The 24872-nt window shown below is 43.2% G+C and overlaps 1 protein-coding gene across 2 annotated transcripts in view; it reads right to left on the bottom strand.

Moving 5' to 3' along the window:
- LOC126475339 (protein arginine N-methyltransferase 7-like) overlaps positions 1 to 24872 on the bottom strand; it is a 138686-nt gene that overhangs the window by 101005 nt on the left and 12809 nt on the right. The window contains exon 2 of one of the 2 annotated variants that reach the window (XM_050103138.1): positions 10089 to 10238. The exons of the other annotated variant lie outside the window; for it this stretch is intronic. Within the exon in view, the coding sequence (XP_049959095.1) occupies positions 10089 to 10238 (150 nt within the window). The remainder of the gene's footprint in view (positions 1 to 10088; positions 10239 to 24872) is intronic. 2 annotated transcript variants of the gene reach the window in all.

Below are 24872 nucleotides of genomic sequence, written 5' to 3'. Positions count from 1 at the left end.
AAAGTCCACCTGTTTAGACCCATCTGATAAGAAAGATAAATAGTTGCTGGTGGAGGCCCACCAGTGAGAGATGATGTACCACGCTTCATTGCGGGTCATCCGCCCTGATGCCACCCGCTCTGACCAGCGACTCTTCCCACGGGCGCCACCCAGCCACACCAAAGACCACCTGGCAGGATGGCCTTTGCCAGGGGTCCCGATGCCCCAGAGAGATAGGCATCTAGTCCTCGGCATATGTGGGGAGGTAGCAGCTCAGGTATCAGCAGTGCGATCCCTGTGTAGTCAGGGGGCTACCACCACGAGGGTACATGATGACCCAACCACAACAGATTGGCTACCGTGCTGGATTTCGGGTGTCAAATATCCATTTGTATCATGAGGGCGAAGATGGAAGCACACAGTGGAGGGATTGTATGCCACCTGGAGCACACTGCAGCCAAAGTGGCCGGAAGCTCGGTACAAGTCCAACTCCATGACGATATCGAGTGTGCCAGATCTGAAGGCAAGATGGATTTATGATACACCACCTAAGGCATCCTTCCCCAAATGGTACGCACTAACAGAGAATTTTGAAAAGTATAGGTCAAACCCCTTAGGGGACCATCACATTAAAGCTGAAATGTTGGAGACTCCTTTAAGTCACCTCTTATGACAGGCAGGAATACCATGGGCCTATTCTTACCCCCGGACCCACAGGGGGGTCGATCTATCATTATTTAGCTGCACTGTAATGATGCCTTTGTCAATTTATTAAAGAAAGTGTGAGATTCCATGATTTGTACAGGTTGAGAGAGATACTTTTATTAATTAAATTCTTTGCCAAATGAATTTCAACTGCCTTTTCCACCAGAACGGAGTGAGTACTGTAGCTTCAGCCTGTCAGCTATTTCTCTCTCTCTCTCTCTCTCTCTCTCTCTCTCTCTGTCTGTGTGTGTGTGTGTGTGTGTGTGTGTGTGTGTGTGTGTGTGTGTGTGTGGCTGGAGCTTATGCACACTCATCAGAAAGGTTATCATTACACTCCTTAAAATAAATGAATTGGCATAAAATTTCATGCACTCGAACTGACCATACAAACACTTGATCTCACATGTGCTAAAACAATAGAGAAAAAGTAAAAAGAGCTATATATGAGATTACAACATGAGTAAAATGACAAAGGAGCTAAAAGATAGGCACAGAGAAATGTAACTGGCTGACCACCAACAAAAAACATGGGTGGGATAACCACCCTGTTACCACATGAAAACCTGCTCCCTAAAATCTTGGGAAAAATATTTGACAATTCACAAAACTCAAACTCTAACAACATTCGTTTGAATGTTACTTAAAATAGGGAGCAGATCCGTAATCAAACCCAACATGACCCGCTGGTCGGAAAATAAAACACAGTCTAATAAAATGTGGCACACAGTAACGGTACACCACAAGCACTGCACATTGGAGGGTCCTCTCGCTGGAGCAAGAAGCCATGCATCGTAGGGCTGTGGTGAAAATGAGTAAGGAGGACCTCATCCCATTGATGTGGATGGAAGCAAGTATGCCACGGCCGCACTGTGACCTTTACTAGAGCGAACTTATTGTCTGTCACTTCCAGCCACCCAGCATCCCATTGATGCATGACTGTGTATCTTAAGAGCGAGGTGATAGCATGCAGGGGGATTACATACTGAGCTAGCTGAGAATCGTTACACGTCTCCTTAGCTGCCACATTCACCCTTTTGATCCCCACAATGCCCATATGCCCTGGCACTCAGCAAAAGGACACCGTCTTCCCCAGCCACTGTAGCTGGAGGAGGGTGCCTGGATATCCTGACCTACTTTATCAGATACAAGCATTGCATAGACTGCAGGGCACTGAGGGAGTCAGAACGGATGAGAAATTTAGTACGCATGGCACAACTAATTTGCTCCAGTGCTCTCAAGATAGCAGATAGTTCGGCATCACATACAGTGAACTCTGGGGGCAACCGAATGTTGAGGGCACAGTCTGGGAAAACAGAGCAAGCAACAAAGTCCACCTGTTTAGACCCATCTGTTAAGAAAGATAAATAGTTGCGGTGCTCATTTATAATGCCAGGAAATATCACATTAAAATCAGAAGCAAGAGTGCAATCTCTCCTGTACTGCACTAAATCTAAAATTACTGTAGACCTCTGAAGTAACCTGGATGGCAGTCGGTTAAAATCCCAGATTTTAACCTATATGTGCCTCACCTCAAGGGACACCAGCACACATTTTGCACAGATCCCAAATGATCTCGTTGCCTGTGGATGATTTGTATGAAGGTGTTCTACAACTGGACAAGGCACAGTATGGTATGCTAGGGAAGTGGGAGTGCTAGGAGCTGGCGTGCCTGGTGTACCCTGAGAAGCTGTCGCTGAATGTTATTGGTTCACCAGCCTCAGCACAAACATTAAGTAAGGGGCTGGTCTTGTACGCAGCCGTGGACAGCCTGATGCCCTCATGGTGTACAGCGTCAATGATTTTCAGGCACGAATGAATCGCTGACCTGTACGCTGTGTGTCCTTAGTCCAGCTGCGATTGAACAAAAGCCCTTTAAAACTGGAGCAGATGCACCCTGTCAACTCCCCAAGACCTGTAACTTAAGACACCTCAAGATGTTCAGTGCCTTCTGGGCCCATGCCTTCAGGTTCTCCTGGTGTGGTAACCACAAAAGCTTGAAGTTGTATGCCTCACTGATATCAAAAAATATACCTACACAATGCTGTTTACATACAAAAGCCTGCTGAACAGTCACCTCTAGCAAGTTCAGGTTGTCAACAGTGAATCAAAATCTCCTGAATCTACACAGTGAGCGACTTAGGAACTGCCCCGTCTCCAACATCCAAACCAGATGATGGTTAACCATTCACTCCAACGTCTTTCTTATACAGCTCATTAAGGTGATGCTCCGGTAACTACTGGGACATGTGCAAACCTTTCCTGGATTGAGAAGAGGTATCAGAATTGCCTCCCTCCACAAGTTGGGAAAGTTGCCTGTCTGTCATATAAGGTTAGAACATTCAAGGAGGACTTCCTTTGATGCTGCTGACAAATATCGAAGCATGCTGCAATGGATTTGGTTGTGACTGAGTACAGTATCATGATATGCAGACAGACCCCAATTCAGCTACCACATGGAGAATGGACAATTGTAGGACTCCAAGTTGTTAAACCTGAAGTCCAGCTCACCTGTTTCCATGGTTGAATGGTAACAACAGAACGCTGGATCCTGGCTGGCAGTGGCAGCAGTCAGCGCAAAATGTTCTGCCATTGTTTGTGCAATGTCTCCAAGTGTTGTCTGGAGATACCATCGAGTCAACAATGCTGCTTTACGTAATCAACTGCCTTTACCTGAAATCCTCCTGATGGCTTCCCATACTGCAGTAGAAAAGGTGGAATAGTTCACAGAGTCCAGGAACATTTGCCATGACCTTTTCTTGCTCTCCTTGATGATGCATCAGGCCTTTGCCCTCACTAATCAGAAGGCTGTGAGGTTTTCCGCCATTGGACGGCTCTTAAACCATCGCAGAGCTGCACGTCTGACCGGCATGTCTGTACAGAACTCATCAGTCCACCAAGGCACAGGGAGCCTCCTAGGATGATGAGGAGAGAACTTTCGGATGGAGAGCTCCACAACATGGAGGATGACTAGCGCAGTGTGGTCCACCCACTCCTGGACGCTGTCATGGCATTCAAACACAGCCCGCTGGCCGATCATCATCCAGTTGGCTCTGCCGACCATCCATCATGGCTGTGTCCATTCAGGGAGAGCTCCATCCAGTAGGTATGTGAAGTGGGAACTGGTCACTAAAATGAAAGTTGTCAGTGACTTCCCACTGAACAGAGCCAACAGGGGATGGAGAGCAGAGAGAGAGGTCAATAGCTAAGAATGATCGAGCAGCAGCACAGAAATGAGCTGGAGTGCCTTTGTTAAGGATGCACAGCTCCTAAGACGTCATAAGACATTCCGATATCCAACCCTGAAGGCAAGCAGAGGTCGAAGCCTACAATGTATGTGTTTGGACTCTGCTGCTCACTCCAACTGCCATCTAGTGGCAGCTTCAAACTGGACAGGTCAGACTGTCCAGTATAGTCTGCTCCCTGTTGGAAGAATTTGCAACCTACGTGCAGAAGTGGATCGCCCAGGTCCTTTGTGCGTGCAGGTAGGATTAGCCGTTGTAACGGCCGGGCAGGTAGCTGCGAGACCCCGTGGCGGACGGGCGTGTATGTCTTCCAGCTAAGCCAGGAGCCGCAGTTGGCGCGCTGCCTGTGCAAGTTGTAACGTTTAATGTAATAAACAATTATACCAGACAACTTGTTCCATCTAGTTATTGTGAGTGGAAACAAGGGGAGGACAGTAAGTTCTCTCGCACTATACATTCACACTCCAACGTGCCACCACGGGAAGAAGAGCCCGCGCGCACATTTTTTGGTCCTCCGGGCCGGAATAGTGAGCACGCGGAATTTACGTTCGTGCGGATTTGTTTTCGGGTATTTGTGAACTTCTAAAAAACCACGTATGAGCTGCGCACGTTATCGGTTTTGTTGTTGACTGCTATCGAGTCCCAAGGCCTGTTCGGGACTTCGACAATAACAGCCTTAACAACGGCGATCGGGGACATATTTGTGAACATGTAATGTGTCTCTAATTCAAACCCGAGAGGCACAGAAACGTGTCGGTGCCAGCATCATCGGTGACGTCACTTCCTGCTCCCGCCGAAACTTCGCACTGCCGGAGACTGTAGCGCCTACCACGCCAGCTGCCAGTGCCCGTGACACCGCTGCTGTTCCAGTCCGTACTGCCTCGTACTGCCGCTGCAGCCTGGTAAGTGCAACTGTTGGCTTCCTGCTATCATCTTCCTGGTCCTAAAATGGAGCCCTCAGAGAAAACAAAATTAGTCAAGCAGGGAGGTGTAGCAAAGGCCGCTCTCGCGCGCTTAGCGAGCTTTCTGCAGTCTGCAGACAGTACCAGCATCGAAATGTTGGAATCAAAATTAAATTGATTGATTCGGATTCGGACTGATTTTGAGTCGTCTCAAACACGGCTGGAAATTGAAGATGAATCAGCAGATCACAGTAAGGACAGGGCAGAATTCGAGGATTCGTGGGGACTTTGTTGAATCCACTCTCAAGGGTTCAATGAAGAGGTACATCCAGCTTCCGCAGCCTTTGGGCTCGAATCCATCAGGCAGTGTCAGTTCTTTGAAACTACCCGCTATTAACTTGCCAAATTTGCGTGGTCATCATACAGGGATACGTTTTTGAGTCTCATCATGAATAACAATTCAATCGATGACGTTCAAAAACTTCACTACCTTAATTCGTCTTTGCGAGGTGAAGCTAAAGACCTTTTGAAACATATACCTGTCACAGCAGGAAATCTAGCGATAGCCTGGGGACTTACTACGCAGAGGTATAAAAACCCAAAAATAATTGCAGCCAGACATGCTAAGGCTTTGTTGGCCTTGCCTACAGTCGGCCACGGCGCAGCGAGCGATTATAGGCAACTAATTAATCACGTATGCAGCCATTTGAAGGCCTTAGAAGCTCTCAAACCTGATGTTCCACTTCATGAAGTTATTCTTTAGGAAGAGATTCTGTCCAGTATGCGACCCACAGAACGTCTTGAGTGGGAGGTAAAGATGTCTGGGTCAACATTCACCACATTAAATCAACTAATAGATTTTTTGGAAACAAAATGTCAGGCCCTTGAGTTGATCAGGTTCAGGGATAACACCTCAAGGGATTTGGAAGTAAATGCCAATAATTTAAATCAAACAAGACATGTGAGGAGGGCTCATCTCGCTAATGCTGATGCTGAGGAATCATCTCATGCCCCTCACTTTGGTGGACTCTGGGAGGCAGGAATAAAATGCATGAAATCGCATCTCAAACGTGTCATCGGCAATGCAGTGCTGGTATTTGAAGAACTGACTACTGTATTAATTCAGATAGAAGCATGTTTGAAATCAAGGCCGTTATGTCTTCTCTCTGATGACCTAGATTCTCCTGCTGCTCTCATTCCTGGTCATTTCCTAATCAGACAGCCCCTTTGTGCTCATCCAGAACCCTCTGTCCTTGAGGTTCCCGCCAACAGGTTGCACTGATGGCAACTTGTGCAGCAGTTGCACCAGTCCTTTTGGAAGCGGTGGTCCACAGAATACATAAATGACCTGCAGCAACGCAAAAATGGACATCGGAAGGAGCATGGCAACCCCAGATCGGCGATCATGTGCTAGTCAAGGAGGATAATTTGCCTCCCTTGGTGTGGAGGCTGGGTGTCATTGACCAGCTGTTTCCCGGTTCTGATAAGTGTGTGCGTGTGGTAATGGTAAAAACTGCTAATGGGCAGATTAAGAGGCCTATGAGGTGCATTCAAGTTCTAAGGCCTCCGATTTTTGTTCTAATTAACTACTCACCCGAAATCCATGAAACTGGCGTTACTTCTCAACGTAATCGCCCTGCAGACATACACATTTTTCACAACTCTGACACCATGATTCCATGACAGCGGCGAAGGCTTCTTTAGGAGTCTGTTTTGACCACTGGAAAATCACTGAGGCAATAGCAGCACGGCTGGTGAATGTGCGGCCATGGAGAGTGTCTTTCATTGTTGGAAAAAGCCAAAAGTCACTAGGAGCCAGGTCAGGTGAGTAGGAAGCATGAGGAATCACTTCAAAGTTGTTATCACGAAGAAACTGCTGCGTAACGTTAGCTCGATGTGCGGGTGCGTTGTCTTGGTGTAACAGCACACGCGCAGCCCTTCCCGGACGTTTTTGTTGCAGTACAGGAAGGAATTTGCTCTTCAAAACATTTTTGTAGGATGCACCTGTTACCGTAGTGCCCTTTGGAACGCAATGGATAAGGATTACGCCCTTGCTGTCCCAGAAAATGGACACCATCATTTTTTCAGCACTGGCGGTTACCCGAAATTTTTTTGGTGGCGGTGAATCTGTGTGCTTCCATTGAGCTGACTGGCGCTTTGTTTCTGGATTGAAAAATGGCATCCACATCTCATCCATTGTCACAACCGACGAAAAGAAAGTCCCATTCATGCTCTCGTTGCGCGTCAACATTGCTTGGCAACATGCCACACAGGCAGCCATGCGGTCGTCCGTCAGCATTCGTGGCACCCACCTGGATGACACTTTTCGCATTTTCAGGTCGTCATGCAGGATTGTGTGCACAGAACCCACAGAAATGCCAACTCTGGAGGCGATCTGTTCAACAGTCATTCGGCGACCCCCCAAAACAATTCTCTCTACTTTCTCGATCATGTCGTCAGACCGGCTTGTGCGAGCCCGAGGTTGTTTCGGTTTGTTGTCACATGATGTTCTGCCTTCATTAAACTGTCGCAGCCATGAACGCACTTTCGACACATCCCTAACTCCATCACCACATGTCTCCTTCAACTGTCGATGAATTTCAATTGGTTTCACACCACGCAAATTCAGAAAACGAATGATTGCACGCTGTTCAAGTAAGGAAAACGTCACCATTTTAAGTATTTAAAACAGTTCTCATTCTCGCCGCTGGCGGTAAAATTCCATCTGCCGTACGGTGCTGCCATCTCTGGGACGTATTGACAATGAACGCGGCCCCATTTTAAAACAATGCGCATGTTTCTATCTCTTTCCAGTCCGGAGAAAAAAAATCGGAGGCCTTAGAACTTGAATGCATCTCGTATAGCAAAATTGTGTCCCCTACCTAAGCAGTGAATCACTTAAGTGATCCCTCAGATCTGTGTAGTGGTATATGATACAGAGCCACTGCCAAACTGCCATTTACTGGAATAACCTCATAATTCATGAAATCAGCTTGGGAAGCTGTGGATGTTTCTTGTGGACTAACTGCTGTTAGTATTGATTTCATGTTTTTATGCAGTATAATATTAATACTTTATTGTTTTGTGTCCTGCATGTTAGTACCCATCGTGTTTCACACGTAGCATGACAGTCGTGTTTTGGTGATGTGGGCATCCCAAATGTTCATGTATTCATGTTTTATGTGCATTGATATTGTGTCTAGTCATATTTTTATTGTTTACTTGTTTTGGTTTTGTTGTTTGTTAATATTCTGGTTATTTGTAAAATGAGAAACTCATTTTAGAGTGGGAGTATGTTTGGACTCTGCTGCTCACTCCAACTGCCATCTAGTGGCAGCTTCAAACTGGACAGGTCAGACTGTCCAGTATAGTCTGCTCCCTGTTGGAAGAATTTGCAACCTACGTGCAGAAGTGGATTGCCCATGTCCTTTGTGCGTGCAGGTAGGATTAGCCGTTGTAACGGCCAGGCAGGTAGCTGCGAGACCCCGTAGCGGACGGGCGTGTATGTCTTCCAGCTAAGCCAGGAGCCGCAGTTGGCGCGCTGCCTGTGCAAGTTGTAGCGTTTAATGAAATAAACAATTGTACCAGACAACTTGTTCCGTCTAGTTATTGTGAGTGGAAACAAGGGGAGGACAGTAAGTTCTCTCGCACTATACATTCACACTCCAATGTGCCACCACGGGAAGAAGAGCCCGCGCGCACAGTATGATATGCACTGAAGCCTCGCAGGTGGGGGAAATGGTTGAGTGAGTTGTTCTATGAGACCTGCTACAGCCTCGGAGTCAGTCACATCACGTGGGGGTAAATGTAGCAAGCAAACAGTGGCCCTCTCACATGCGTGAACCTCAGCTGCAACCACTTGCAGGTTAGTAGCTAGTGGAGAGCAGAGAAGTGGTGCGCATTATTAACAAACAAAGCAACCGCTCCCTTGACTATTTCGCCAGTCAACTTATCCTCACGATAGAGTGTACAGCCTCTTATGACAAGGGCATTTCCTGCAAACACAAGCACAGAGGGTCTTCCTGTATTTGCCATTTCAGTTCCGCCGCATGTGTTCTGAAACCATTAATGTATGGAAGCCATTTTTAAGGGTGACGTTTTAGTCTGTCTTTACCCTTCTCATTTTGCTGTGCTAGCAAGACGGCAATGGAGGGGGGGGGGGGGGGGGGGGTCCACTTGAGAAACTCACTGGTTTCCTCAGGTAGATGTCAACAACCATAAAAGGAATGGTATGATCATCATCAGATCCATCTGACATCAAAAAGGTCACATGCACCAATGGCTTCACAGCAGACTGCTTTGGCCATTTGGCCTTCATCCCCAGCTTTTGGATTTTGGAGACAGTGGCACGGAACATTGGCCCTGGTTTGAATCCACATCACAGATTAACAAAAGGAGGGTGGTCTGTTGGCCAGACCAGATGTGTTTTCTACATCCACCTACGTAAATACTGAACTAGCTCCCACGTACCGCCTCAGATACACAATATGCAAACATTTGAACAACAGTGTCACATTTGACTGTGCAGTTACACTAGGTGCATACAGTAGGAGCTAGCAGTAGGTGTAAAATACCTTTGGGAGTGGCGATCCCATTGTAATAATAGCCATATAACAGTATGGTCCTCCGTGAAACCGGCGAATAACCACACCATTCCCGATCCAGTGTTAGCTGGATAGAGGAAACTGGAAGGAAAGGAAGGGAGCTGAATAAGCTTTGAGCTTCTACTCTAATAGCAGGTACATTAAGTTCTTTGGGCAGATAAATATGTGACATAGTCTTCTACTGTAAAATATGACAATTAATAAATGAAGAACAAGATGTCATGCACACAGTAAAACAAAATAGTTCCAAGTAGTATTTCTCAATAGCGTGCCATCAATCAGGGTAACTTCTCAAAGACTTAACTGTAGAAAATGAATTTCAGATCTCACAAGAAATAGTAAGGTTGCGCCATCTCTATACATTAAAACATTCACAAAAGATTAACTTAAATCTGAAACTTGTATAGTGATTTATGTCTTACATGGTCATCTCCCTGCTAAAGGTGCTACTAAAGAGCATCATAATCAGTGAAACAGAACTTCGTTCTATTGATACCTCTATACCATTCTTCTAGTCTTATACGTTGGACATGCATACCATACATTAGTATGACAAAAAATAATTAAATTGATGATTTTATATTTTGCAGTAAGACAGCTAAATCACAACAAAGAAATTGTGTTTCTTATGTGCAATAAATACTGTAATTTAATACCTCACATGCAACAACTGAGTCAGCTCCACACGACGCTGCCATCATTGCTAACAGCCCAGTTCCTGTACCAATATCTAGGACATTTGCCTTCTTTCCCTGACGGTGCATTTTCTGAACAGCCAACTTTATTCCTTCATAGTATTTCTGGTTCTGTATGAAAAAAAAGTTATAAACAAAGTGAATTGGTTAAGTTAATAGTAATTAACCCTAGCACCACTGGGGTGGGGGTGGGGGCAAAAATTGCCTGCAGTATTTCTTTTATTTGTGTAACATATTGATTCGTTGGAGTGAAGAAGCAAGAATTAGGTAGTTATAGAAAAATATCTCGAGTATGTGCTGTCATGGGTTTTTTTTTTTAACTTTTTTTAATTATTTAGATGTGTCTATTATATTTAAGTGCGGGTAGTTTTTGCAACTACACTAGCAGTTCTAATACAATGTCTCGTCAGTATCAGAGGTTTCTCACAAATGAAGAGGTGTTGGCTATAATAAATGAAACAAGTGAAGGTAATGAAAGTAAACCAGAAGAAGATGATACAGTTGTGACACAGCAACAGAAAATGAGTGAAGTTCACAGAGTTCATCCCCTGATGAACAGGACACAGCTGCTTCCAGCATCATTGTTATAGCCAAAACTGGTAGGGAATATATTACTACGCCTCCTAGGCAAGTACGCAGGTCAGTACAAAATATAGTGAATTTTCGTGAAGTTTGACTCATGAAGGCTTGACCTCTAGTGTGTCAGAATCTTTCAAAAAGTTTATAGTTCCTCAAATAATGAAGATTATCATGGTCTATACAAACCAAGAAGCTCACAATAAGAACTTAAAACTTACAAACATAGAAGAAATGTATGCCTTCATTGGCATTCTGATACTCATGGACACCTCTGCCTCTTGAGAACTTATGGGGGAAAGTACTGGGAAAGAATATCTGCACAGCTACAATGAGTCGTATTCGATGTGGAGAACTTCTGTCCCTGATTAGATTTGATGATAAAGAAACAAGAACCAAGAGATGAAAGAAGGATAAGTTTTGCCCCCTTCGTGAAGTTTTCGACAAAGCTGACTGAATGTATGTGAAATACTACATATCAAGTACAGATCTAACAATCTATGAAATGCTCTCCCTATTTTGAGGAAGATGTCCCTTTAATGTCTTTATGAAAGACAAGCATGGGAAGTATGGCATATTGATTATGATGTTATCAGGTGCACACACCCGGTACGTTCTAAAAATGGAGGTATACGCAGGGAAGGATAAACGGCCTGCCGAGGAACCGGCGTGCAAAGGCAGTTGTTAGACGCTTTGTGAATCTGATGGCAGGAAGTGGAAGAAACATAACAACAGATCGCTATTATACATAGACCTAGCCGAGGAGCTTTACAATGAAGACAAGTTAACTTTGGTGGGAACATTGAAGAGTAACAGAAAACACATACCAGAACAGCTAAAGAAGACACAAGGTCGAAAGCTATTTTCCTATAAGTTCTTATTCACATATCCGAAAGTAGGCAATGCACCAGTTACCCTGGTTTCATACATCTCCAAACTGAAACCTACCAAGATTCTCCTACTTCTTTCCATACAACACAATGATAACAAGGGGGATGAGTCGACAGAGGGGGGGGGGGGGGGGGAGACACATCAGTCTCTACTACAATGAAACCAAAGGGTGCATAGACAGCGATATAGCGTTATCATTCAGTAAAATGAGGCACGTTGATATATATCGCCTGTCTCAATGCTGGAACAATTTTCATGATAAACAACCCAAACTGGAATAAGAAGAAGCATAATGTAAGAAGTCTGTATCTGCTAGAATTAGGTCAACAGCTCTTTAGGCCAGCTGTGAAAGAGAGAACAAAGAATACGAAAGTGTTCTAGGGAAAACACTGCCCAGCATTACTGCAACTGTTCAATCTGTTGAATTTTATTCAAGAGAAAGATGTCACATATGTTTGAAGAGTAAAAACTGTAAAAAGGAAAAAGACAAGATGATGAAAGTGTCTATAGTTTGTTGCAGGTGTCCCAAGTATGTGTGTTCCACTCATTCTGCAAAAACAATCATATGCAAAGGTTGTAAAATTGAAAGTGAAAGTGAGTAGGAAGGAAAAACTCAATTGTAATTTCTGACTTTGATTTTCTGTGTTCTTATTTGAAGTGGTTTGCTGTTGTAAGTTCTTTCATGATTTCTTAATATAAGTCTGATGTATATGAAAGTGTTAGTTTCATGATAAAATATAATAATATTTCTCATATTCATTACTTTATTTATTGTTTTTGTATATGTTATAATGTTCCTGATAACTATGGAAAGTGGGAAAGTGTTTTTCAACCTAGTAAAGAAATCCCTAGTTCATCTAAAAAAAAAAAAAAAAAAAAAAAAAAAAAAAAAAAAAAAAAAAAAAAAAAAAAAAGGGTTAAAAGAATGTGAGGACAATTTCTGCCCCCCCCCCCCCCAGACATCCATGTGACAGATCTGAGCTTAGTGGTGCTAGGGTTAAGTAGCTAAATGCTTCTATCTCACCTCATACAAATGATTTTTTGAAGCAATGCCAATATTTGATTTGATCTGACAAGTCATCGACCTATACACTGATGAGCCAAAATATTATAACCACCTGATTCATAGCTTGTTTTTCCATGTTTGGAATGAAATACATCATTGATTCTGCATATCAGGGATCCAACAGTTTGTTGGTAGGTTTTTGGAAGTATGTGGCATTAGATGTCTATGGACAGGTCATGTAATTCACATAAATAATTGGCCACTGACTTGCGTACATGGTGCTGGCGCCTGATAGTGACCCAGATGGGTTGTATAGGATTCACATCAGGCGAATTTGGTGACATTAATATGAGTTCACTATAATGCTGCTCAAACCACTGTAGCTTGGTCCTGGCTCCGAGACACAGACAATTATGCTGCTGAAAGATGTTATCACTGTTGGGGAAGACATCAAGCATGAAGGGATGCAGGTGGTTCACGGCTGCCAGCGTGTCTTCGATTACAACCCCAGATCCACGCAAGTGCAGCAAAATGTCTTCCATAACATATACTGCTCCCACCAGCCTGCATCCATGGTGCGCTGCACATTTTGAGCCAATGTTCACCTTGATGGCAACATTTGTGTAGATAACAGTTGATCTAGTGTAGCAAAAATGAGATTCACCTGAAGAGCCAACAAATCTCCATTGATTGATGGTCGAATCCCCCGTGCCAACTACAGTCATAACTGATGATGTCGTTGGGTCAACATGTGAACAAGTATGGTGGTCTGCTGCAGAGTTCCATGTTCAACAATATATGATGAATGGTGAGCTATGAAACACTTTTGCATGCCCCAGCACTATGCTCTTTTGGCACATATGCCACAGATCACCATCTATCCTACTTTAAAGATAAGACAAGCCTTTGAACTCCATTTTCTGTGAAGAGACGTGGCCGTCCAGCCATTTAGCGCCTAGCAGTAGTTTCACTGTTCTACTACCTCTTTCCACAGATACTCATGACAGCAGCATACTCATTCAGAGGTTCTGTGTAATAATAATAATAATAATAATAATAATAATAATAATAATAATAATAATCTCTTTGTAAAAGACACTTATCTCAATGGATTTCCCCATTTGCAGCCCTTATCTTCACTAGGGTGATCCCACATCTGTCTCTTCTCTGATTACATACTTCTGTTACTGTGTCACGTGGCCACAAAGCCGTCAGGCAGAATCCAACATAACGGTGAGCAAAGGTCATAATGTTTTGGCTGATCAGTGTATATAAATGTGAAATCTACAAGCTGAAGATTTCAAATCACAAAAACAAAAACAACAACAATAATAATAATAATAATAATAATGATGATGAAACGTATTACTGACTGTTGTATGGCCAATGGGTATGTATAAAAGATGCATTCAAATCAAATTTATTGAACAAAAGTGCTAAATTTGGAGGCAGTGAAGTGGGAAGAGCAGTAAAACAACAACACTGTGGATTTTCAGCCACAGTGACTTAAGTTTATATGCAAGACTACATGGAAAACAGTAAAGGTGCTGTGTAAAAAACATCTGATACCTACATACGTATTTTACAAAATTATTTCAATGACTGACATATTAACGTTAACATCTATTCTATGGGATGGGAGCTACAAGAAAAATTGCTACATTAATAACAAATTTGTGCAGTAGTGTAAAACATTTTAACAAATATTTTGTAACTGTTAATGAAAAAATAGGGCTGTAAAGTTCAGTTGTTGCTGCCATGGGATAATTCAGGTCAGCCACTACAAATATATTCAGTAATATGAATATGGCCTTCACTACACAAGAAGTAATGTTCACCATAAAATATATAAAATGAAAAACTCTAGTAGTTACTGTATCATATCAACAAAGTAAATTAAAGGGTGTTTACACAAGTTTAGTAACATATTTATTATTTGCAGAACAATTATTTATCCCTGGAACACTTCCCAATTTACTGAAATATGCTAAAGTTAAGGCTCTGTATAAGAAATGGGATGAAACAGTACCATCAAATTTCCATCCAATTTTAATTTTTACACACTGCTCAAAAATTTTAGAGAAGGTAATACACAAGTGCATTTTTAACCAGCAAACTACTGACATACACTGTCCAGTCAGACTAATGTGATCACCACCTATGTTTGACTTCAGTGTGCAATAGCCACTCGCAGAGAGCAGTTGGCAGCACTAGCAATGGAAGGTATATAACATGCATCAGGATACATGGAAAACATTGCAGTCGTTGTAATGCAGAAATGGACCAATTTAAATGACATCCAAAAGGTCATGATCATAGCCTTTTGGGTCAATGGTAGATGCATTTCCAAAATGGCTTAGTTCGTAAACTGTTTGTATGCTGCTACTGTTAAAGTATACTGCATATGACAAAATGGCACAATCAAAACCAGCACTAAGGCAACTGTGGTGCACTACGGGTCATAGATGAAAGGAGTGAATGACAGCTGTGGTAATGTATATGGACAAATAGACATGCAACTGTTGGGCAACTGACCACCTATGTGAACCAAGCAGCTATCAACAGTATCTCCTCAACGATCTTTCAGTGAATGTTGCCGAGTATGGGCTTCCGCAGCAGGTGCCTGGTTCATGCACCCACAATGAGTGCTGTTCACTGGCAACAAAGGCTGGAATTTGCACACTTGTACTGCAACTCACTGTCTACTGAGTGGCGACAGGTGGCCTCTTCAGATGAATTACATCGTATGTGCCATTGGACAGATGGTCGTCGGCATGTATATGGCCCTGCAGCAATTGTCAGAAGGCTCCAGGGCGGAGGAGGAAGCATTATTGTCTAGGGAATGTTTTCGTGGCATTTCCTTTGTGATCTCATCATTATGGAAGGCTTAATTGATCAATACAATGATGCATCTAACCTTAGGGACCATTTCCACCTTATATGCAATTTGTTTTTAGCTCAGCACAATGCATCTACTGACAGAACAGTGCCACTTTATCAACTTATCACGCAGTTCACAGTGTAGGTGCGTGGTTCAAAGAGCACCAGGTTGAGATTACCATCCTCCTCTGGCCACTAAACTCACTGGATTTAAACCTAATCGAGATTCTGTGGGACCATCTCGATTGGGCCTCAACCGAGAAACCTCGTGCAGCTGGCCACAGCATTGGAGTCGGCTACCTCCACATCCCCTTCTACAACTTAACTGACTCTCTTCTTGCATGTCCACTCTACAAAAGGTGTTCATTCAGGCTTTTGACAAGTGGTCATATTAACGTGAGTGGACAGTGTATATTGTCAAAATCACGGTTCGGTTTCTAATATTAAAGTCCCCCAGTAACAAAGTACTTTATGTGTAAGGCAATAAATTACAGGCTCCTGGTACCTTCTATTATCTATCAAAGATGTTTCATTGTGCAAATCACGTTACTTTTATAAAAAAAAAAAATTAGAATATTATGGTGTAGTAGGAAATGCTGAACATGGTTCACAATATATCCCTTTTACAAGAAACAAAGGATGTCCATAGGATAGAACCCTGTATTAAGCTATCCTTTCTTGTGTGTATTACTAATGTTTCATCAGTAACATTGCCAGATGCCAAGTTTCTTTAGATTTCAAGTGTAACAAACATTGCAATAAATAACAAAAAAAATTACAGTTATTAAAAGCCCAGTTAATGGAATGTTCATGGATGTTACTGAATGGTTCCTTGCCAATTCTCTCTCACTAAACTTTGAAAAAATATACTCACTAAACTTTGAAAAAGTATACTACACACAGTTTAGAACTTGTAAAAAGTTTCCTTTTAGTATTTGAATAAATATGACAGATACATACAACAGACTAAAAGTGTCAATTCCTGGCGTTACAACTTCATAATAAACTCAATTGGAAGGGGCATCCCGCAGGACTTCTGAAGTGTGTGAACAAATATTTATTTGCAATGCAGTGATCAAAATTATATGGGCATTTTTATGTAATGCAGAACTGACCACTATGTGTTACAAAACGCAGACCTGACAGTAGAAAAAGAGGCAGAAAGTATCGTGTTGTCAGCAGAGAGGCAATAACAGCAGAACAGGTTGGTCAGGAGGGCTCAGCAACTTCAAAAGTGAGCTACTCATTAGATGCCACCTGAGTAAATTCATCATGGACATTTCTGTCCTTCCAAACCTGCCCGGGTCAACTGTTGGTGAAGTGGTTGTGAAGTGAAAAAGCAAAGCAACAATCAGAGCTAAACTAAGACCAGGCAGAGCTCAAGAACTGATGAACAGGGACTGTCAAGCATTGCAAAGGATGGTTGCATAAAATTGCATAAAATCAGTGGGCAGACTCACTCATGAATTCCAAAGTCTACCAGCAGTCCAGCTATTACAATGATTGTGTGTAGGGAGTCAGAAAGAATGACATGCAGTGGTCAAGCAGCTCTTCATGTGCCACACATTTCTCTAGTCAGTGCTATGTGACGCTTGAGGTTGTGTAAAGAGCGACACCACTGGACAGCAGTTTACTGGAAACAAGCGGTTTGTAGTGATGAATGTAGTAACTGTTTGAATGCCTCTGAGTGTACTGTAATTACTGTAATCTTATTCTCACAATCCCTATGTAAGTGATATGTAGGGAATTGTATTATATTTTTAGAGTCATCATTTAAAGTCAATTCTTGAAACTTTATTAATAGACTTTCTCAGGATTGTTTATATCTATCTTCAAGAGTCTTCCAGTTCAGTTCCTTCGGTATCTCTGTGACACTGTCCCATGGATTAAACAAACCTGTGACCATTCGTGCCACCCTTCTCTGTATAAGTTGCCCTACTTGGTGTGGGTCCCACACACTGAGCAACATTCTAGGACAGGTCCCACATCTCCTTAGTAGACTGACTGCACTTAACTGGTATTCTACCGATAAATAGTCTACCATCTACTTTTCCTGTGATTGAGCCTATGTGACCATTCCATTTCATACCCCTACAGAGTGTTATGCCCGGGTTTTTGTATGAATTAGCCAATTCCAGGAGTGACTCTTGATATTACAGTCATAGGATATTATGACAAACTGCCTATTGGCTTCTGTCTCGGGTTCTTCGGCCGACGTTCATCTAATGATTTTTCTGACGTTTCGCCAGCACGAGTGGCTGGCATTGTCAAAGCTTCACCCTCCATTGCCGGTGGTGAACTGGAGGCGAGCTCGCGGCCGCAGACTATATGTACCTGGCGCGCCAACGTCCGAGGGCTTCTTGCTCTTTAAAATGCGTGCAATATGAGTTCATCCATCACTCTGAGTCCAAAAATGTGTCTTCTGAATTCCTTTCACAGAAGTAGTTCGTTTGGATCATTCTTCTTTTTTTCTGCTCACATAAGATTTCACAACTCTCGTAAAAGCCTCAGCATTCTGAATTGCAGCAGTATTTGGTCTGGAAAGATTATGTTTTGCAGCATGGTGTTTTAGCAGGCTCCCTACACCACCATAAGGCCTCTTCCCATAACCAGTAGCACTGTATACCCAGTCAGTTGGCACAAGCGACTTACTCAATTCAAACAGGTGGTAATGATTTTTAAATCGACTAGGAGCGCCATCAGAAATAATGATGATCTTCTCTGCTCCTGTCTGCAGTTGAAGAATTTTGTGCACTGCTAGCAAACCATGTGGTAAGTCATGTCCTGTGTCATCACTTATAACTGCAACACTTGTGGTCTTGTTTTGAAAATATGTCACTCCTGTAAAAACTGAGACCTGGTCATTACTCCAATGATACCCTTGTACTTCTTGTGGGAGGATTACAGACCAGTTCTCAGCAAAATCACAGTGAAGCACTAAACATAGTTCTTCTGCCTGTACACACCCTTTCACTTCTGCAATGTGTTGTTACAATTTCTTCATATGCTGGTGTGTTACTGCTTTCACTGACCATTTACCAAGTTCATCGATGAAACTGTCAAAGGCAACAGTTTTCTTAATTAGTTTATTTTCCTCCCATGTCACATACATAATTTTTGCAGACTTATCTGCTACATCTTCCAGGCCAAGTGTCAGTAAAAACAGTCCTCCCTCTCCAGGGCAGGCTCCACATTCTTGAAATAAAGAAGTCTCTCGCTTTACGTCACAGACATCTAATGACTTCACATGCCCAACCAAGGTGTCATATGTCACACGCTTGAGTAAGGTCTTCAAAGTTACCACACAAAGTTCAAAATTCGTGCAGTACACACATAAACAGACATCTCTAGGTAGGTGTGGAACTACCTACTTAGGTCGTACTGCATAAAATTTTGATCTTCCAATATGTGAAGTTGTGTAGTTGCTCTTATAAACTGCAAAAGTTTCTTTTATTCTTTTGAGCCATGCACCTCTTCACTTTCACAACTTTTTGACCTCCAACCATTACAGTTATAATGCCTTTTTGTTGGCACTCTGGTGAGAACACTCCTATTTATCTTCCAGATAAAATGACTGCACTATCTGAACTTGAGCTGCTTCTGCAGAATGACCAAAATAGGGATCTGGCCTTCCAAAGACTCCTTTTACAGACCTCACATTTCTTGATTTGTCTACCATGTACTTTGATACTGATGGAATGTGGTTCAAAATTGTGTTCTTTGAAAATGTCTCTGGAATAATAGTTAAAACTTGCACCTTTTCGCTGTAGGATGCATAATATTCAACAGCTGAACTGATATTTGTGAAAAATTCCAGGCAAGAGCTGCAAGAGTGCTTCAGTTCATTTTCTTCTGAAGATGGAATTTCTAGTTTGAAGAATGTGGTCAGTTTTGCTGTAGTGTATTCATCCATATCTTTAGTAATTTCTCTGCACTTTCTTGGTGCGTAGAGCTTACGACTCGACTTCACTGACCACAGTTTCTTAACAGGACTATCATCTACCTCTAGTTGACTGATTCAGGCTATTTAATTCTTCCTTTACTGATGCAAAATCTACATCATCTGCACCATGGGGGGCTTCACCTTGTTCAGACACTATCATTATTGTTACTGTGCTAGAACATTTGGAACACAAAAGGTCATCACTGGAAACATCTTCACTTTGAAACAGAGTCTTCTTATTTTTTTAAAATTTCCAAAATTTGCATCTTCAAAATGGTGTTCACAGTGTCGTCTTCAGAGACCTGTATCTCAGGGCAGGACTTTTTTGGAGAAAACAAAAAAAATGTGTGTTTCTCACTTAATCCTGAATTTTAACATATGCTAAATTCAATAACATCTGAGATTACGAAGGTAACCCCCCCTTCCTGAAGTGATACGGATTATGCCTGGAGGCATAGCCAGATAGACGTGAAATAGTATGTGTGGAATTGAATACAGTGAGCACAGAGAGTGAATTTGTGTCAAACAAGAATACCATTGCTGAGGTTACCAGAAGCATTAGCACCAGATACGACATGTGGGAGGACCAAGGTGGTTTCATATCATGCATGAGCCCCAGAAATTTCATAGGTTCAGCGAATGGAAAAACAACAGACCCAATATGTAAAGATGGTGGAAGAAATCCATAGTGCCACCACAAATTCACACAAACAGTTTTGTCAGTAGAAAAGCCGAACGCTATTGTCGGTGCACCATGAGTAAAGACAATCGAGACATCGCTGAAGATACCACTTGTGGTGTCACAAGGCTTAGGCCTGTCCCACCCCTCATTAAATCGACCAAGACTTATACGAATAATTGTAAGAACAGTTATTATTACTATGTTCTTTAAGTTTGTTTTTGGGTTTTCAGAAATACTGTGGGAAGAAAGTTTATTTATGTTGCAGGTAACATGGAAGACGTTGCCCAATGGTCATCACGAAAGTTCGACGTAGCGGCAAGTGGGCAAGGAATAAAACGAATGCTGCAAACTACCACGAGCCATGGAAGAGCCTGGGCCACGAGGGCATCAAGCTTCCTAGGCCGTTGTTGGACAACGTCAAACGAAGAGATATTCTGCTTTCTCTTTGTAAACAGATTGATCGAGTCTTGAAAGGTTCACGTAAAACGTATAGGCGGGTGACACATTAGGTGGGGCCTGATGCCTGTAATACTTCCACAGTTATTAAAAAATTGTTAAACGGGAAAACCAATAGTTCATCATTTATATAGATAAAAAGTTGTAAAGATATAGGAAAGGAAGAGTTGCGGCGTCAGAATGAAAAGTGATACATCGCTCAGCAACGAAGGAGGACGTAAACAGCAGGCGTTACGTGGTGAAAACAAATCAACTGATAAAATAGTAAGTCTGTAATTAAGCATAAAGCCACGTAACACTGCACACTCAAAGAGACAAGTGCATGGAGAACTTCAATAGATCGCAAAATCCTTCAGGAAAAGGGAGCCACAGATGCCTGGCACGAGACAGGCCATAGTAGGTTAATGGCTATAGCAAAGAGGACGACGCTCAGGACAGAGCACTGACATCCTGCTTTCCTGGATAAAGGTGTTCTGAAGGAAACAGGGCACGCTGCCTCAGAACCACCAAATGTAGAGAGTATCGAGGATACCAGTCCACCAGCAGGTGGTGTAGGATTTCTCCAAATCAAAAACCACAACCACAGTCTAGTATTTCCACAGAAAACAGTTCACGACAAGGCTTGACAAAGTGGCGAGATGGTCAACTGCAGTACGGTGCGCTAGGAATACACATTTTGCAGTGATTAGTAAATTGCGAGAATCAGTGATTAGTAAATTGCGAGAACCTTGCAAGCACAGTTGGTGAGAGAAATCGGGCGGTAGCTAGAAGGAAGGTGTTTGTCCTTACCAGGCTTTGACATGGGTATGACAGTGGCTTCACGTCAGCATCTGGGAAACGAGTCATCTGCCCAGATGCAATTGTACATATGAAGCAAAAAGTGCTTGCCCACAAAAGAAAGGTGCTGCAACATCATCTTAATGTCAACAGTGTCTGGACCCTGGGGTGGAAGGTCTGGATGAAATGAGAGCATGATCTACCTCCCTCATAGTAAAAGCAGCATTGTAGCACTCACAATTCTGAGAAAAGGGTATCACCCGAGCCTCGTCCACTTATTTCTGATGGAGAAAGGCAGAATGATAGAGGGTAGAGCTCAAAATCTATGCAAAATAGCAGCGTAAAGTGTTGGAGATAGCAATGGTGCCCACAATGACATCATCTGCTACAGTCAGGTGGAAATTTGGTAGTGGACCTTGGTCCCAGTGAGCCGCTGGAGGTTGGCCCACATGAAGGAAGAGGGAGTATAACTGTTAACGGAACTAGCAAATGAAATCCAGCTACTTTGTCTACTGTCCCGAAGAATGCAACGACGTTGTGCACACAACTGTTTGTGAACTAATACAGTTCGTCACTGTAGGATGAGAGTTAAAATAGTGGAGAGCACATCGCCGCGCGCGAATTGCATTGCGTCATACCTCACGCCACCAAAGGACCGGGATGCGGTGCAGTCAAGATGAAGTATGAGGAATGGAACATTGTGCACCAGTAAGGATAATGTTTGTAAGGTATTCTACCTGGTCATCACAACTGGAGAAACGTTATTCAGCAAAAAATCACCATGGAAGAGTAAAGCCTCCAGTCAGCCTTAGAAAGCTGCCAGTTGGGTTTACACGAAGGTGGGGCAGGAGTCATCAAACAGATAGCACACAGGAAATGGTCGCTTGAGTATGTGTCACAGAGAACAGACCACTCAAGACAGCGAGCAAGCTGGGCAATGCAGAACAAGAGGTCCAAACGGGAATAGATGTGCATAGTGTCTGAAAGGAATGTGGGTGCTCCAGTGTTAAGGCAGATGAGTTTGAGTTGACTGAGAAATTCAGCCAAGAGGGCACCTCTTGGACAGGTTCTGGAAGAGCCGCAGAGGGTACGGTGTGAATTAAAGTCACCGAGCAGCAGAAAGGGTTGAGGGAGTTGACCAATAAGCTGGAGGAAGTCTTCCCTAGTGACACCAAATGAGGGAGGTATGTAGACAGCAGAAAGAGAAAAGATGAAGCGAGGAAGGAAAATGCGGAATGCAACAGCTTACAGCAGGATGTTCAGTGAAATGATTTGACTGTGAACGTCATCCTGGATGAGCAGCATGACTCCCACATTGAGATGGCATGCTGTCCTTGGGGGGGAAGCTCAAAGCAGACCAGAATGAAATGCAAGAGGTCAAAGCGGTCGTGAAGAGACAATTCTTTTACCTGGAGGCAGAAAACAAGTGAACACTGCAATTCCAAGAGCAGTCGTAATTCCTCCTTGTTCAGATCTAATGCTGCAAACATTCCATTAGAGCAGACACTTGATGGCGTAAAGGGAGGAAGGAAAAATTAAGGGTTGTCACTTCGGCAGCTGCTGAGTGTCGGCCATCAAAGACTCACTGCTACAGGGTGCAGAGGCTGGAGGATCCTGTTCCATGAGATCTACGGAGGGAACAGCATTTTCACTAGGTCAGCTTGCAGATTCCAGGGTAGAAAAATAGGTGGCGGTGCGCACCGGCGAAACGCAGGTCAGCCAGGTGAGAGTATCAAGCGGCAACACTGTTGAAGACCTGTGAGTTGGTGAAGGAGAAGACCGTTAGTTTTTGTATGATTTTTTAGAAGCTTTGTAATTGACAGATGAAGTCTCAGATGCTTGATGGCTGGAGGGACATAAGAAGTCTTTGTGGGGAAAATTCCTTCTGTTCTTTCCAGCCTGTTGGTTGTGTAGCAGGTGATTTTGGCACCAGAGGCAAAGACGTGATGGCTTGTTGCACAGCTGGAGGAGGAGGAGACTAGGATGCTACCATGACACTGGGCGATTTTACAACTGTGCTGAATTTGAGGTCACAAATCTCCATAGCTGTGTCCTTCATAGAGCAAGGTGTAGCAAGAAAAGCACCGTATGTGCCAGGTGGTAAAATGCAGGCCTTTTGACTAGCCAACAACTTGTGAGTGACATGTTAAGGCACTTTTTCCTTCACCCAGATCTCCCAGACGGCCTGCTCATCAAGATACATGGGACATTCTCGGGATGAGTCTGCATGGTCATCATTGCAGGCTGCATGGTCATCATTGCAATTGATACAGCAGGGAGGAGGAGGAGGAGGAGGAGGAGGAGGAGGAGGAGGGCAGTCACCCTCTGGTGCATCCCTACCACTGGGAACACGTTTGGCAATGTTTCAACAGGACATTCTAGTGTGGTTGTAACGTTGAAACTGGTAGCATATGAGAGCGGCAGGATTCCTGTGCAGTGAAACTGCTAATGGGGAAAAAAAGGACGTAAGAGAATGTGACTGAGCCAGAATTGTACTCTCAGCAGGTCAAGGTGCATTGATTGTACTCTTACCTTTGGCAAGATGGTAGTAGTGGCTAGTTGTTTCGAGCACTGGAAACTTAGGTCAGCAAAGAGGCAAGAATTGAACGGGAGATGTTTCTTATTAAATGGAACAGTGTGTGAGATAATGGGGCCTACTTTGTACCTGCTCACCACAATTTCAGGTGTAACTCATCTGAATATTTCGAAGCCTCATTTGTATTGGCCGGAGAAGCCCATGGAAATGCTACATACTGCAAATCTAACTGGCTTAAATCAAAGTCTGGGGCTGGACTTAATGCAGCCTACAAACGCGCTTCTGAACCAACAGAAGGGATGAGTCTCCCTGGAAACCTTATTGCAGCATGTAAATTCTTATCAGGGAAATCAGTACCAGAAAGAGAGAACAAAGACTATTATCATGTCAGCCACAACAATGGCACTTATTATACTGAGCACAGTCCTTGTGTTGGTACATAGCAGACGAAGCACAAGACTAAGCTCGGACCAAGCCATAGTTCAGATTCCAGTGGGTTGGATACCCAAGCATAAAAGCAGCAGAAGGAATCTGAACGCACCAGTATTATGAATAACTGCTTCATTTTAGCTTGTAAGTTGGAAATAGAGAGTTAGAAGTGATTGTGCAGCAAGCCTACTAATGAAGTAAGTTCCATGGTGTTTGAGTTAAGAAGCAGAGCAGGGGGCCCTTTGGAAATGTGTAAGATTAAGGGAACCAATTGTTAGAATAATTCTTAAGAGGTGAAGCAGGGCCAGAAGGGCCAGTTACCAGAAACTCTAGTGCAAAGAATAATCTAGTTTGGTTGACCTGAGGGCCTGGATCCTGATAAAAAGGAGGGCAATGTAACATATCAACTGTATTTGGTCAGAAAATACACCAGAGCCAACTGCAGGTCATGAATTGCAGAGCAAAACATGATCGACTGGCATTGCAAAGCAGAGCCAGCTGGGCACTGTCTAGCAACAGCCGACACTGCAATACACTAGTGGAAGGATGGAAGACTTTCCTCACTTGCC

This window comes from Schistocerca serialis, chromosome 4 (assembly GCF_023864345.2).
Source record: "Schistocerca serialis cubense isolate TAMUIC-IGC-003099 chromosome 4, iqSchSeri2.2, whole genome shotgun sequence".
NCBI classification, from domain to species: Eukaryota; Metazoa; Arthropoda; class Insecta; order Orthoptera; family Acrididae; genus Schistocerca; species Schistocerca serialis.
The sequence above is the reverse complement of the archived record's forward strand: the minus strand, read 5'-3'. Positions and strand labels throughout refer to the sequence as shown.